The sequence below is a fragment of the Chlamydotis macqueenii genome, chromosome 8, assembly GCF_036417535.1.
Source record: "Chlamydotis macqueenii isolate bChlMac1 chromosome 8, bChlMac1.mat, whole genome shotgun sequence".
Classification (NCBI taxonomy): domain Eukaryota; kingdom Metazoa; phylum Chordata; class Aves; order Otidiformes; family Otididae; genus Chlamydotis; species Chlamydotis macqueenii.
The window spans coordinates 21,833,380-21,846,729 of record NC_141563.1 but is presented as its reverse complement, the minus strand read 5'-3'; the positions used below and the strand labels follow the sequence as shown (position 1 = coordinate 21,846,729).

At 34.5% G+C, this 13,350-nt stretch overlaps 1 protein-coding gene across 7 annotated transcripts in view; it reads right to left on the bottom strand.

Moving 5' to 3' along the window:
* Window positions 1-3,482: 3,482 nt before the first annotated feature.
* Window positions 3,483-13,350, bottom strand: part of ODF2L (outer dense fiber of sperm tails 2 like) — a 35,043-nt gene continuing 25,175 nt past the window's right edge. For 6 of the 7 annotated variants that reach the window (XM_086753292.1, XM_086753296.1, XM_086753297.1 and 3 more), the window contains 7 exons: window positions 12,280-12,415; window positions 11,593-11,703; window positions 10,332-10,436; window positions 6,778-6,863; window positions 6,529-6,691; window positions 5,474-5,599; window positions 3,483-4,826 (listed from right to left, as the gene is read on the bottom strand). In XM_086753292.1, coding sequence (XP_086609418.1) covers window positions 4,698-4,826; window positions 5,474-5,599; window positions 6,529-6,691; window positions 6,778-6,863; window positions 10,332-10,436; window positions 11,593-11,703; window positions 12,280-12,415 — 856 coding nt within the window. In that variant the 3' untranslated portion in view covers window positions 3,483-4,697. Of the gene's footprint in view, window positions 4,827-5,473; window positions 5,600-6,528; window positions 6,692-6,777; window positions 6,864-9,006; window positions 9,175-10,331; window positions 10,437-11,592; window positions 11,704-12,279; window positions 12,416-13,350 lie in introns of all 7 variants that reach the window. The other variant, XM_086753298.1, reaches the window with a different exon arrangement.

The window sequence follows — 13,350 nt, the reverse complement described above, 5'->3', positions numbered from 1 at the left end:
GCTCTTCCTGCAGATTTCTTAAGATTTTTTCCTCTAGAAAAATAATGAACTGTTGGTACAAAACATTTTGCATTTTCCAACATGTTAATATACTGATTTTCTCAAGCAGAGAGAGGAGGAAGAAAACTTACTGTGGAGGAACAGCCAATGTCCTGAGCATAACCTGAAATGCCAGCTTAGCATTTTTGCACTTCAAAAATGTCTGTGACTTTTATAAACAGGCATCATGCTAAAATTGAGGCTGTTAAAAATACACAGTTTACTTCACTGGTTTATAATTCACAGCGGCTTTTAGTGGGTGGAGCTGTAAATTAGTGAGTGGACTGCTGCCGCAGCAGGGTGGGCTGCTGCTCTGCAGAGGAGAATCCTCGCTAAGAATAGGAATGTGGTCACGGTAATAATGAACAAGGGCTCGGCCTGCCTGAAACGCTGATGGGAGATCCAGAGATGGTTGTTGGATGTGTAACAGTTGCTCTAGAAATTAGATGTTATCAAAGATTTTTTGAAAGATTGCATTGGATGAAAAGCATGCAAAGTTTAACCAGTGAGACTTGGTTTCAATGTTCAGCAGTACCACAGAAAGGAGGAGTGGCATATGAAATATGTGATCGATAAATTGGAAGGTAGTTTTACAGACAACAAAATGTGGGGTTTTTTGCCATAAGAAGGAGGCAAGATTGCAGCAGAGTCTCTAAACATGAAAACGTCCTTTTCCGTATCACTTTTAAATGAAGTAGACTAATCTGCCATAAAAGTAATATGATATGTTCACCAGGTATTTGATCCTGTCTGTCAAATGCTCAAACAAAAAAGGCCTGTTGGTAAGTTGGTCACTTCCTGGAAATAATATTATTGTTCTCAATAGAATCATCATTTCAAAGCCACTAGATTTCTCTGGGAAGGAATGATTTACTTACCACTTATCACTAGGATGCTATTCCTTTGGAGTGTAAGTAGCTGTAAAAGCTTTATCCAAAGGTTGCAAGCCCATAGCGTTACATCAAGAGCCCTGAATGAAAGGTGCAGACAGATGTGGATGGCAATATAAAACAGGGTCCATCTTCAAACATTTGGAAGCTTGACTACTGACCGACAGCTGCTCTATGATTACTGTTCAGCTACCAGTACACAAGAAAACATACTGAACCCAAATGCACATCAGGGTGACCTGCGTAACTGCAGTAAATTCATGGTTTGGACTGCTTGAATTCCCTGTCAGTAGACATCAGCATAGTGCTCTCACTCCTCCCGCCTTAAGGAACACGCTGGAGCTATGTCAGCCTTAAAAGGAAGCTTTCGTTGAAAAAGCAAAAAGAAATCTCTATGAAATCATGGCATCTACTTCACGCCCTGCACAACCCTTTCCTATGGGGCCCTGCTTGAGCCCTGTTTCTGCTGGCCAGCTCTAGGCCTCCCAGCACAGTAAGGGCTTTACACAGATGTTACGCTGCTAAACAGCTCGTCAGCAGAGGAAGCCAGGTCACTTTTCCTGTAGGAAAATCACCAACAAAGTGATTTTGTCACAAAATGTCTATAATCTGGCTCTTTTCCAAGGCAGAATACTGGACACAATTCTAGCGGAGGATGTTTTGAGCTGCATGATAAACATCCTTCCTTAAACTTTTCACAGAAATCCAAGTGTTTATTTCATTCATTTATTTGTAGATAAAAGGGCTAGTCAAAAGAAGTCTTGTGCTAGTAACCTATCACACTCAACTGAAGAGTCATCCATATGGAGCTCAGTGGTCACTATGTGTCTTCTATAAAGAAACGCCTTTAGGAGGCAGGTATGCAGAGAGAAATTACCGAGTTTCTCTTCTCTTAGTGGAAAGACTCTGTCTTACAATAGGATTTATAGTAGGTTTTGTACCATAGATAGGAAACAGATAAAGTTCTTCAATCAACCTTAAGCCACTAATAATAAGCTACTTGGCAGACAGGATTAAAGCATGTAGGGACCTAAGCAGCCCGAAGACTTATGCTTCTGCTTTAAATTCTGTGTTCACATACATCAAGAAATCTAAAACACATGACAAGATAATGATCTTCTACTTCAAATCCTTTCTCTCTCAAAACCAGCAAGAAACAAGGCACTGATGTGTTAGTGTCCATTTTATCACAGATAAGAAATTGCAGGAGTAGGGATTTCGGGTCAGCTCCTCAAGGTTTGCCAGTTTCAGGAGTTGATATGCTCACAGTTTATCGTAATTATAGCTCTGAAATTCTGATTGAATATGGAAATTCACTGGCTACAGATATTGGGAGAAAATAGTAACATTGCAGGTGGCTTTGATTTGATTTACAAAAAGAACAGTAGTACTAGTTCAGCTGTGGGCTCCCTTATCTACCATGGATCATGAGTCAGCTTTTGTGAAAAATTACCACAAAAATGTTAGCAAAAACCATAAAATTCTACAACACATAACATTCAACTGTGTGCCTTAGTAAGTCTATGGTATAAGGGTCTTCTTACTAGGAAATCTTCTAAATGTAGTGGAATAGAGAATACTAGACTTTTAATCTTATTATTGTTACTCTTCTTTTCTTATCCAGCTTAAATATCTTTAAATCTTTACTGGGTGAGCTCACCATTGAAAGCATGGTCAAACTTATACATAGAATCTCTGATTTCTACAGCTTTCCTGGGCAAGGATGTTCTGAGCAGCAGAAGAGAAACCTTTCTGCTTGCTAAGGGTCCTGTGAACATTACTAGACTGAAAAAAAAAATCACAAAGCATGTACAGACCAGTAACTGTTGTTTTGATAGCTTTTCTCTATGTATTTGCAGCAGTGAGATGTAGCCCTATTTCTACCACAAAAAAAAAAAAAAGTAACAGAGAGCCATAAAAATATCATAATCATTTGGAAAATGCTATCTTCATTTTTAAGAGATTTGTAAGACTTCAAGGATCAAAAATATATATTCCAGTGGTTGAATGAAAAAAGGAAAGAAAGTCTAGATTAATAGAATGAAAATGATGGGTTGAGATGAAAAAAAACACCAAACTTATAATTTTATAAGCTAAATCAATTCACATATACTTTGACATATCTTAAATTTATTGTTTGTAGACATTCAGTGGTAAAGAGGTACCTGAAGCTGTCAGTAACTTGAATAATTTCAGATCTATTTCTTGCAAATGAAGTCTAATTTCCTGATTTCTAATAGCAAAAGATAGGCTGAAATCAAGTTACTCTACATCTTTGTATGATTTATCAACTAAAAGCATACAATTTTCCATTATGACCTTTTAAAAACCAGCCATGGACTGCATTTAACACTTTATTTCCAAAATCTTTCCTTGATACATGACTTTCAAAATATTTTGATATAAGTAGCAGAAGCAGAACTAAATTCATACAAATATAGTTATAAGTGTGTGTGTGTAATGCAAAAAAAACTAAAAAATGTAATGGAAAGATTTGCTCCTAAAATAAGTAATACATAATAAATGATATCTTTATTTTTTTAAAGCGCACACAAGCAGATTATTATCACATATCAGTATTTGTTAGGATGGATAAGCATTTGGAAAAAAAAAAAAAACGAACATCATTATTCTACATATTATAAATAACAAACAGTTATTGTCTGTGTATGAACTAACTTGTATGTTTTCAGTTAAAAAATATATACTATTTAAATACACTAAATTCTAAATTACATATACGTAACTTATCTGAACGTACTTTTCAAAAAACATATCACAGTTCTTTAAATATAGAACTATAAAAACAATTACTTTCTCAGTCAGAATTGGTTTTTGTATTAGCCCTGTATCAGCCGAATATTTACACATATTTAACCTGAGGCATGAGTCAGTCTCACTCTCTTCAGTGAACAGCAGCTCTTGTACTCACGCACTGATAAATACCTTACTGGAGCTGTGTCACCGTGAAAGGGTGTATCAACATATTCAAAGGTCAAATTATATCTATACCTAAAATACTTTCGAGCTTATATTTGTAAAATACTACTATAGTATACTCCTCATCATAATGGGATGTAGTGAAAAAAGGCTGGATGGGACAGCCTTGTGGCAGCAACCCTTTCATGCAGTGTAGGAGTGTGTGCTGTACTGCTGCTAAGCTGCAGTGAGAAGAGGAAAGGAAGATAATGCTCTCTAAATTTTTGCCTGTCTTAATAGTACAGATATTACTTTGGGCAACTAGATTTCTACAGTAACAGAAGTATTACTGCTAAATATTATATCATTATTAATAATTAAGATATACAAATTACTACACAACCAATCAATTAGTGTTTTCTTCCCCCATCGAACTGAAGGGTAAACTGTGATCATCTGCATTTACCAGGGACTGAAAGGACGCACATAAGATTTTACAGCGCAGGACCTAACACACGGTAAATCCACAGACCAATTTACAACTTCATGTGCATACCTGATAACTGTTGCTACTGTCACGCAGTCTGTCTTCTCGCTTCTGTTCCATGAATAACACAATTCTTTCTACCAGTCATACCAGGTAAATTGTCCGTATGTCAGCAGCCAGTAGGATACACAGTAACGATCAACCTGCTTTTCCCTGCCCACAACAGAAGATTTCCTAGGGAAGAACTAACATTATAGTACTCAGTCCTGCAAAATATTATAAGGCCTCAGCAGTCTTGCCTCCAACAAGAGTTAGAGCCAAATCTTGAAAAGTTTATTATTAAATAAATTAAATTAAAGAATTCAGCCAAACATGGTTATGTATGAAGCTTTCAAAAACTGCACATAATTCTGGAGGCTCTGGTTCTTGTTCTCTGACTTCTGTAGGCTGTTCTCCAGCTCTTTCAAACATACTTCATAGTGCTTTTCATTCTGAAGAAAAAAAGAGAAATGCAATGCAACTTAGAAATACCATACAGATGAATCAAAATAATAATGTAAGACAACCATACTTGATTTTTACAAGCTTTATTTGCCCATAAAAGTTTTCAAAGGCTCCACAAAACTGAAGGTTCCTAAAAAGGCCTCAAAATATTGACGCTTTATTTATGTTCAGCCAGGACCAAACGGAACATTTTTGAATAGGACAATAACCCAAAAAAAGGCCTGGGAATGTAAAAACTAGCATTCTGAATTTTTATCAGAGGAAAAAAAAAAGATACCATTATGTCATCATGGAATGGTTATGCATTTATTCAAATACAGGTATGCTTACTGAACATGATTAATCTGAGAGGGAGACTACAACTTCATACATATTGTTTTATTTTTGTCTTGCTGGGAAAACTGGATTAAATAAGAGGTGCAAACTCAATATTATTCCAGTGATTTAATTGACTGGACATCTGTTGAGTCTATTAGAAATGTCAATATACAAAGTATACCGTCAAGTTGAACTAATTTTCTGTTCCTGAAAATGTCTATCAGTTGTATTAGCAGTGTGTGCTTCAGTAAAAGGAACTTTTACTGTAAACAGTGATGTGGTCATTTATTACGTCATAACAGTATTATTTACTCACATGATGAAATATGCAGAGGAGTTTTTTTTTCTCTTCTTGCTTCTCTCTAACTTCAGTTTCAAGAACAAGCATTTTTGCCTGAAGGGCTTGTTCTTTGTATGACATTTTTTCCAGTTCTTCAGCTACCTAAAACAGCAATGAGAGAGAAATGATGTATATTTACTTTAACTTAAAGCCCAAACCAAATTATTTTCTTATACCTTAGCATTAATAGGTCTATTTCCTATTCTGTCATCTAATACTTCAGTTATTTCCTATGCACAGAAATGAAACAAACCTGGGAAATATTCTGGCTAAATCTGAAAGAAGCTTCAATTTGGAAAAAAAAAGTAGTATTACTGGGAGAGAGACACCTTTGTAACTCATTTGTAAGTTAAGCCAAACTTGTTATTTTTCAAATCCAAATCAATATCCTCAGACAGTATTGAGAAAATTCAGAGAGTTTATTTCAACATGATTAATCTGAGACAGAAATTATAACTTCATACATACATATATTTCATACATTATTTTCCAATTAAGCTAATATAATTCACTGCAATCTAAATTCCTATATTTCCTCTTCCATTTGATTTACTGTTTGCATCCTTTCTACAAATAACAAATCTCTGCTTAATATTGAAAGTGTGCAAAACTTTCAACCCCAAAAGTGTGCAAGGATTTCAACACCAAAGTTCTTGTGGTCTGCGTATTCCAAAGAAAATAAGAAAAAGAAAAGATTAAGCTTTTGTTCAGAAACTTTTTGCCATATGTATGGATTTAAATTAGGTGGTTAAAGCATTTTGATTTGTCACCAAAGAAATGACAGTGAAATGTTAGTCCACTGAACTTTGTCACTAATTTCAACAGGCTCTGAATTCCATAAAGAAGCTGAATTGTGCAGTTCATATTTAAACATGCACAATTCCCAGTAATTTTTTAGCATTGCTCCCTACATGCAAATTAATTTTGTCCTATCTTTTCATCTCAAATACATTTGTTTTTAATTAAAAAAATTCTTTTTTTTAAATAGAAAATGGCAAACCAGATTAAGAGATGTATTAAATCACCAATACCATTTTTCTCCCTTCTTCCAAAGCAGATTCCAGTCCTCTGGTTAATCCATTATATTCTGCAATTTTCTCTTCAAGCTGCAATTTACTGCACTGAAGACTCTCATCATCTTTTTTGAGCTGCCAAGCAAGTTCTTCATTTTGAAATTCCATCTTTTCTAATTGCCTTTATGCAAAACAGATTAATACATTATAATTCACTATAGCAGAAAAGTGTAGGAATTCATTTCTGTCAGATTTTTTTCAAGTTACCTTTTAAGACCTTCATATTTCTTCTGAATGTTACGGTTTTCTTCTTCTAAGGAATGACTGCTCACGGAAGTTACACTGTCTCCCTCCTGTGAAAATGACAATTCATTTCTAGCTGAAGAGGATATATATATATATATATATATATACACACAGGATATTACAGAGTAAATTAAGCTTGCCTATTAAAATCCAATCAAATAATTTAAGTGTAATTTCAGGTAAAAACACTATATTATATTAAAGTAAATATTATCTTGTATTTAAAACAAACAAAATACAGCCAAAGTAGCAGAATAAAACTTTGTGTGAACACTTTATCACTGCACACCTGCTACGTAACAAAGTCCTAACAAAACCCATATGCTGCTCACGCAGCCTTGTGTATCAGGAGTTGTCCAGGTCTACCTCCTTGTGAACTTCCACTCTTAAGCTTTAGACTTGGGCAAAAGTAAGTTCCCTCATGCTACGGTTACAGTAAGCATAAAAATAATACCGCATAGATACACAGTTATCACAGAAAAGCAGTGTAGCACTGGCAAAGAATTTCAGAAAGCAGTGAATATCAAAAAAAGACAATGAAGTTCATAAGAAGAGGTATAGCAGCAGCAGAAGCTTAAGAAAGCAAGAAGCCAAACTGTCCTCCCCTGCCCAGCATCCAGATTGACATGTTTTCTTTTAAGTTTTGTAACAGTAGTGATGAGATCATTGCCCTTGCTGCCACCCATCAACAGCAGACTAGTAGTAAACAGCCACGTCACGAGCCTGCTGGCACTGTTATGTAAGGGGTAACCTCCATCATTCACCGGACTACCTCCAGCAGTTCCATCCAGGAACTTCAGCTCATCTGGCTGATTTTGCTTACGTGAATCACAGGCTGTTTGGCCAGCAGACTGGTGGCACTGCCCAGCAGAGGGGCAGTAAACTGATGTCCTGGTCCAGCTGAACCCAGAAGACAGTTTCTGCACGTGGTCCAGTTACTACAAAATGAATTTTCCTAAATTCTGATCATAGGATCAAGGGTCAGACTCTCTAAAAGACACCACCAAGATTTAATGCTGAAATTTAACTGCTGCTCTACCAGACTACTGATTATACTCCCAGTTACTTAATTATATTTAGAGAGGTTTTTTTGCATTTATTCAGGAAAGCATGTAGTTACATTAAAACTACATATGTCATTTTATATATGCACCTCAAAATTAATTGTTGCTTAAGTACTTCGATAAGTAAAGATAGATTTATGAGCTTATGAGCATTCCTGGAAGGAATTAATTATTAATTAAATATTAATTATTAATTTAGAATTATACAAACAAGAACAATTAATTTAGAATTATACAAATTATACAAACAAGAACCTTTGATGCTATAAAGGTCACCTTGACAAGAAATATAAAAAAAAAAAAATCAAGAGCTAGTTTTTTATAAGCATATAAAGCCTACAGGGACACAAAGACTCATTGTGTTTCAGTCGAAATTTTTCCACTGACACAGGAAGAAGATTAAGCCGTTTTCCCACCCTACCAATTCAAACAAACACCTTTGTCATTCATGCTAGTCAAGTATTCTCTTCTAACTCAAAAGCACATTAAAAAAAAACAAACCCAAACCAGAAAAGAGAACAACAAAAAACCCCAAACTTAGGCCTGCCACTGAAACTGATGTCACAGACAAAAAAGGGTGAGGAATATTAATATTCAGACTTAAATATCTTAAAAATAGAAATGATCCTATTAAAGCATATTTTAATATATTTTCTCAACCAACACAATATTACCATTAAAATGTTAGTTATACATTGTCAACAATATAATTAATGACTATAAGCAAATATAATCTGGTTTATAAATTATTCACTAAAATAAAAATAAACATGGAATTAAATTATTTCACGAGATATAAACAATAATCAGACTTGGATATTTATTTCTAGGGCAGAATACTGCAGCATCTCAGGACATAAGTATTCAAAAGGATGAAGAACATACTCAGTTAAAAGACACAGAATCTAAAAGTAAATATAAGTAACGAGTCTTGTCACATACCAAATCCATGTAAATACAGTTGGCGATAGTTTTATTTGCATTGTGCTATTTCTACAGAAGGAGCTTTTGATTTAGAAAGCAAATAAAGGAAACTGTACAACTGTCACACACACTAATAGGAAAAAAATGTTCCAGGGACTTTCTTCCACATAATTTTCTCATTTATCTTTAAAAATCAGCACGCTCTAAGCATCTGAACTGGCAGATCCCTAAGGGTTTTGCACTTCTGTGCATGGATCCTTTCGCAGGACATAAGCTTTTCCTGATATCCTTGCTGCTTTTCCTTAGCTGCTTTCAGCAAGTCACAAGCATGTTCTAACTCCTTTAACTCAGCCTCCATTTTGTCCCTTACCTGCATCATAGCATCACAGGAGAAAAATGTAAGTGTAAAACCATAAATTAATTAATACTTAATGGCTTTCCACATAAGTGTTAAACTGAAATTCTACAGAAGTTGCATAATGTAACCTATTTTGTAAAATACTGATGAATTTACAAGTTCACTATTGGAGAAATGTCTGTCTCTGACTGCATTTCATTGAAGACTCAGTAACGCTCACGATGAACATTTACAAAATAATGCAAGTGTTAACAGTTCATCATGCAATACCCAAATTTTTATTTTATTTTTACGGCAATACATTTTGGGAGATGGCATACAGCTTACAGGAAAAATTCTGACCATTAAACTATTGCAGTATTTGAAAAGAAGGCAACACCTGAGGCCACCTGAGGCCACATACAATGCTGTGGAAATATTATTTAGTGATCAGGAAATATTCTTCTCTATTCTACAAATGAACAATTGAAAAATAAAGTTAGTATAAAATAAAATTAATATCTAAGACACTTCTCTGTGAGGACTAATTCTGTTCTGTAAAGCAGAACATTGCAGGCAATGCAAAACCTGCCCCTGCCTCAGCTTCATCACTTAAAAGGATTTGTATTTTGATGAGCAGTGGAACTGCGGAAAGTTATTTTCTTACCAACTTTGAATTGCTTTCTGACGCTTAAGAATGCGCTGTGTTCCAGTATTCAGCTCCACCTGCTGAAAAAACTCAAAACTCATCTCTGTATGGATTCTCCACTTTAACTGCTAGTTAAAACAAAAAGCTTACACTGCAAAGCAGCCTTACAGTAGGTTTGCTTCCCTATGCAGCCTTCACAGCTGTTCTGTTGAAAGCTCTAGTTTTAAAATCATCAATAATCACATTTTCAAAGTCATAAAATGAATTATTGAATTCGAAAGCAACAGCCCAACTCCATAATGATTACTCTAGGAACCATTTCTCATCTATTTGTAATTGCGTAGTACCCAAAAAACCCACCTGCTCACAAGTAAGAATAAGTAAAGCATTCAATAAATTTTAGAACGATTTTATAGACGGAAAAAGAAAAAAGAAAAAAGCCAGTACCTTCTGACTTCTATTAAGTGCATCACAACAATGTAGTGATTGTCCATGTCCTACAAAATTGTTTGGAAACATGTTTTATTACTGCAAAACTTACCTTATCATTTTCTAAACATTTGTTTTCTGTTATTCTTTCATTTTCATTTAATACTATTTCATATCTGGATTTCAGTTCTTCTACTGCTGTTTGTAATTTTTGTACCTAGGAAACAATATATTTTTCACATACATTTTCAAGGTGTTTCTTTTCTATATTTAAAAGAGAACCGTTGGTACGAAGTGTAAAGTAAAAATTTAGATTTCTGAATAGAATACAAATGCTTGTCATAATATTAAGTTATTTACTTTCATTATCATACTAACTACATCAAATATAAAAGGGCAACCAGGTAAAGAACACTCTGATATCAACATTTCACTTTCAACAATGGAGAATGAGCTACAGTTGTTTCAGAAGCAGCCAGCATGACTCGCCCTTCTCTCCCCAGATAACAAGTACCACCAAGGACAGGTCCCATCTGAAGTCACCATAGCTACAAGCTAGGGAATTTCATCCCACTCACTGCTTAAGGTTGGTTGTTTCCTGAAACTACATTTCCCATCTTAAAGCTGGCAACAATTTTAATTGTGGTGAGGTGTCCCACAGACAAGATACACTGGTTGTACTTAGAGTTAGTATTAAGTCTTTCCTCTTGTCAATGATTTTAAAACAAAAAGAGAAGTGAAGCTTGTCATGACGTGATATCTATACTATAGCAGAAATATACCCAACTTTGAACCAATGTTCTAAAATTCCTTATCTGTGAATAAAGCCAAATACAAAAGATGAATTGACAAAAAGCTCATTATAAGTCTGATTTATGTTTTGCTGGCATTTTCAATGAGGAGCTACTGATGTAAATAAAAAAACCTCTTACAACAGTACTTGAGTGCTGTTTTACTGTTCTTAAGAATGTGGCAATACAGATATGACCAAGGAGAGGTAAAATATAATTGGATATGCCCAATAAAGACATCAAACTCTAATTTTACTTTTAAAATATAATTTACTGCGTTGCCAACTTCCTTTTTAGGAAGTAAGTCTTTTCTAAGCAAGTATGTAATTAGCCCTATTGCCTTCAATGAGCTTAAACTGGGCTTCACACAATTCAGTAAGGCTTATGTGTACTAGTAACAGTGTGGAGACGATTCTTGGATATGGTTTCTAATGCCACTCTGCTATCATCTTCAATGTTACAACAGCATTACAGTCAACATGACAACTAATCCATTTTATTACAAATAAAATGTTTATAATTTCCTCAAAACTGCTTAAAAATTTAAAACCTGTACTTGAACATTTCAAATATGCTATTCACCTGATTTTTATACTGATCAACAAGGTTTTCTTGCAGCTTTGCCTTTTCTTGCAGATTTAGCAGTTCATTTTCAGCAGAAACAGTACTGTTTTCCAATGCAGCAAGGGAAGCCTTGATTGGAAAAATATTAAAACATGGGAAATATAAAAAATTGCAAGAGTTATTAAAATAACACAATCTACAATACAATATTACTAGCAAGCGTCCTGCAGACTCTAAAAAGAGTGATACAATTATTTATCCTGACAAACAAACATGATAGCCCATAGTTCATTTGTCAGCTCATCAGAATATTTACTTTGGAGGATAAATACAATACAAAACCTGTAAACCCTTTAAAAATTGAAATTAATAATTGAGCTAAATTCAGTTCTTTAATTTGAAAGAAAAATTTACAAGCATAAAATAACAATTTCCAATTAAGTGATTTTGTAGCTACTGACAGTAAAATAAATGGCATCTTGGTTAAACAGATAAATGATTGGACAATCCTGTTCCTAGATTTGCCATAGATTTCCACTGATAAATTTTCAATGTCTCATTTTCACTTACTGTAAAAAAATGGATGGCAAAATTTATTCTACAGGTTTGGGATCTCTAGACAGAAAGCCAAAAGGCAATTAATGTGATTGCTTCATTAATGTATCAGAAATGTAGAGCCATTCAACTTATTTAAAATAATCTCACCTTTAATTTTTCATTTTCCCAGTAAATATTTTCATTTTCAGAGTTAACAGAATTTAGCTTTCCAAGAATTTCCTCATCTGAGTTCCTTCTCCATTCCTCCTCTCTTTTCAGGTCCTCCAGAAGGCTTGTGATCTGCCTTGTTAGATAGGTAAGAACAACTAGATCATATATAATGCTTCCAAAACTCTCACTATGCAAATTAAATTATACCTTATACATACTTCTCCATTGTTCTTATTTTATTAAAAGGAAAAAAAAAAGGGAGAATACATTTATGCATCCCAAGAAAGCAGTATCTATTGAAATAAGAAACTTTCCAAAAGAGATGCGGTCTACCAAGGAAGCGGTCCTCACTCAATTATGAATAAATTCATTACCTAGAACACCCAGGCGCACTTCCAAGACTACTATGCATGCACATACTGTACAAAATGGAATCATATGGAATTTATAAGGTCTATCACATAATGTCATACTAAGAACACTCCATAGCTAGTTTAGGAATGACACTTTCCATTATTAAAAGCAACAAATTGTGCTATATGCCTTACCATTTGTTTTTCAATGCTTGTTAGTGAAGTTAAACAATTAAATTTGTTTTGCTGTTTAGTCATACACTGCCTAGTAGAACACGTCTTGTTAGAATGGTTTCAAGCAAAGACTTGTATCTTCAGCTAAAATAAAACCAGCAAAAAACAGGTCGAAGAAGAAAGAGTACTTCAGGGAAGTATCATAGATGTTTCCCTTTTCTTATTCTTCCCCAGACGCCTTCTCACACACACTAGACCAATAGTGGGCTAGGCAGGCTTCTGGACCTATGTCGTGTACCTGTGCTCCTAGTAAACTTTAAAATACACTGAAAAATATTTTCAGAAATGTCAGATTTTCTGAAACAAAAACAAACGAGTCAAGACAATTTAATTTGAGCTGTTATGTATTTGAGCATAAATCAAGTTCTTTGTAAAATAAACAGTCTGTCTTAGACCTAGCATAACGGCACCTACCAGGTTTTTTTTGCTTATTTGTATTATAGTCCATACTGACAGAAAAGATAAAAGGATATTTGTCACT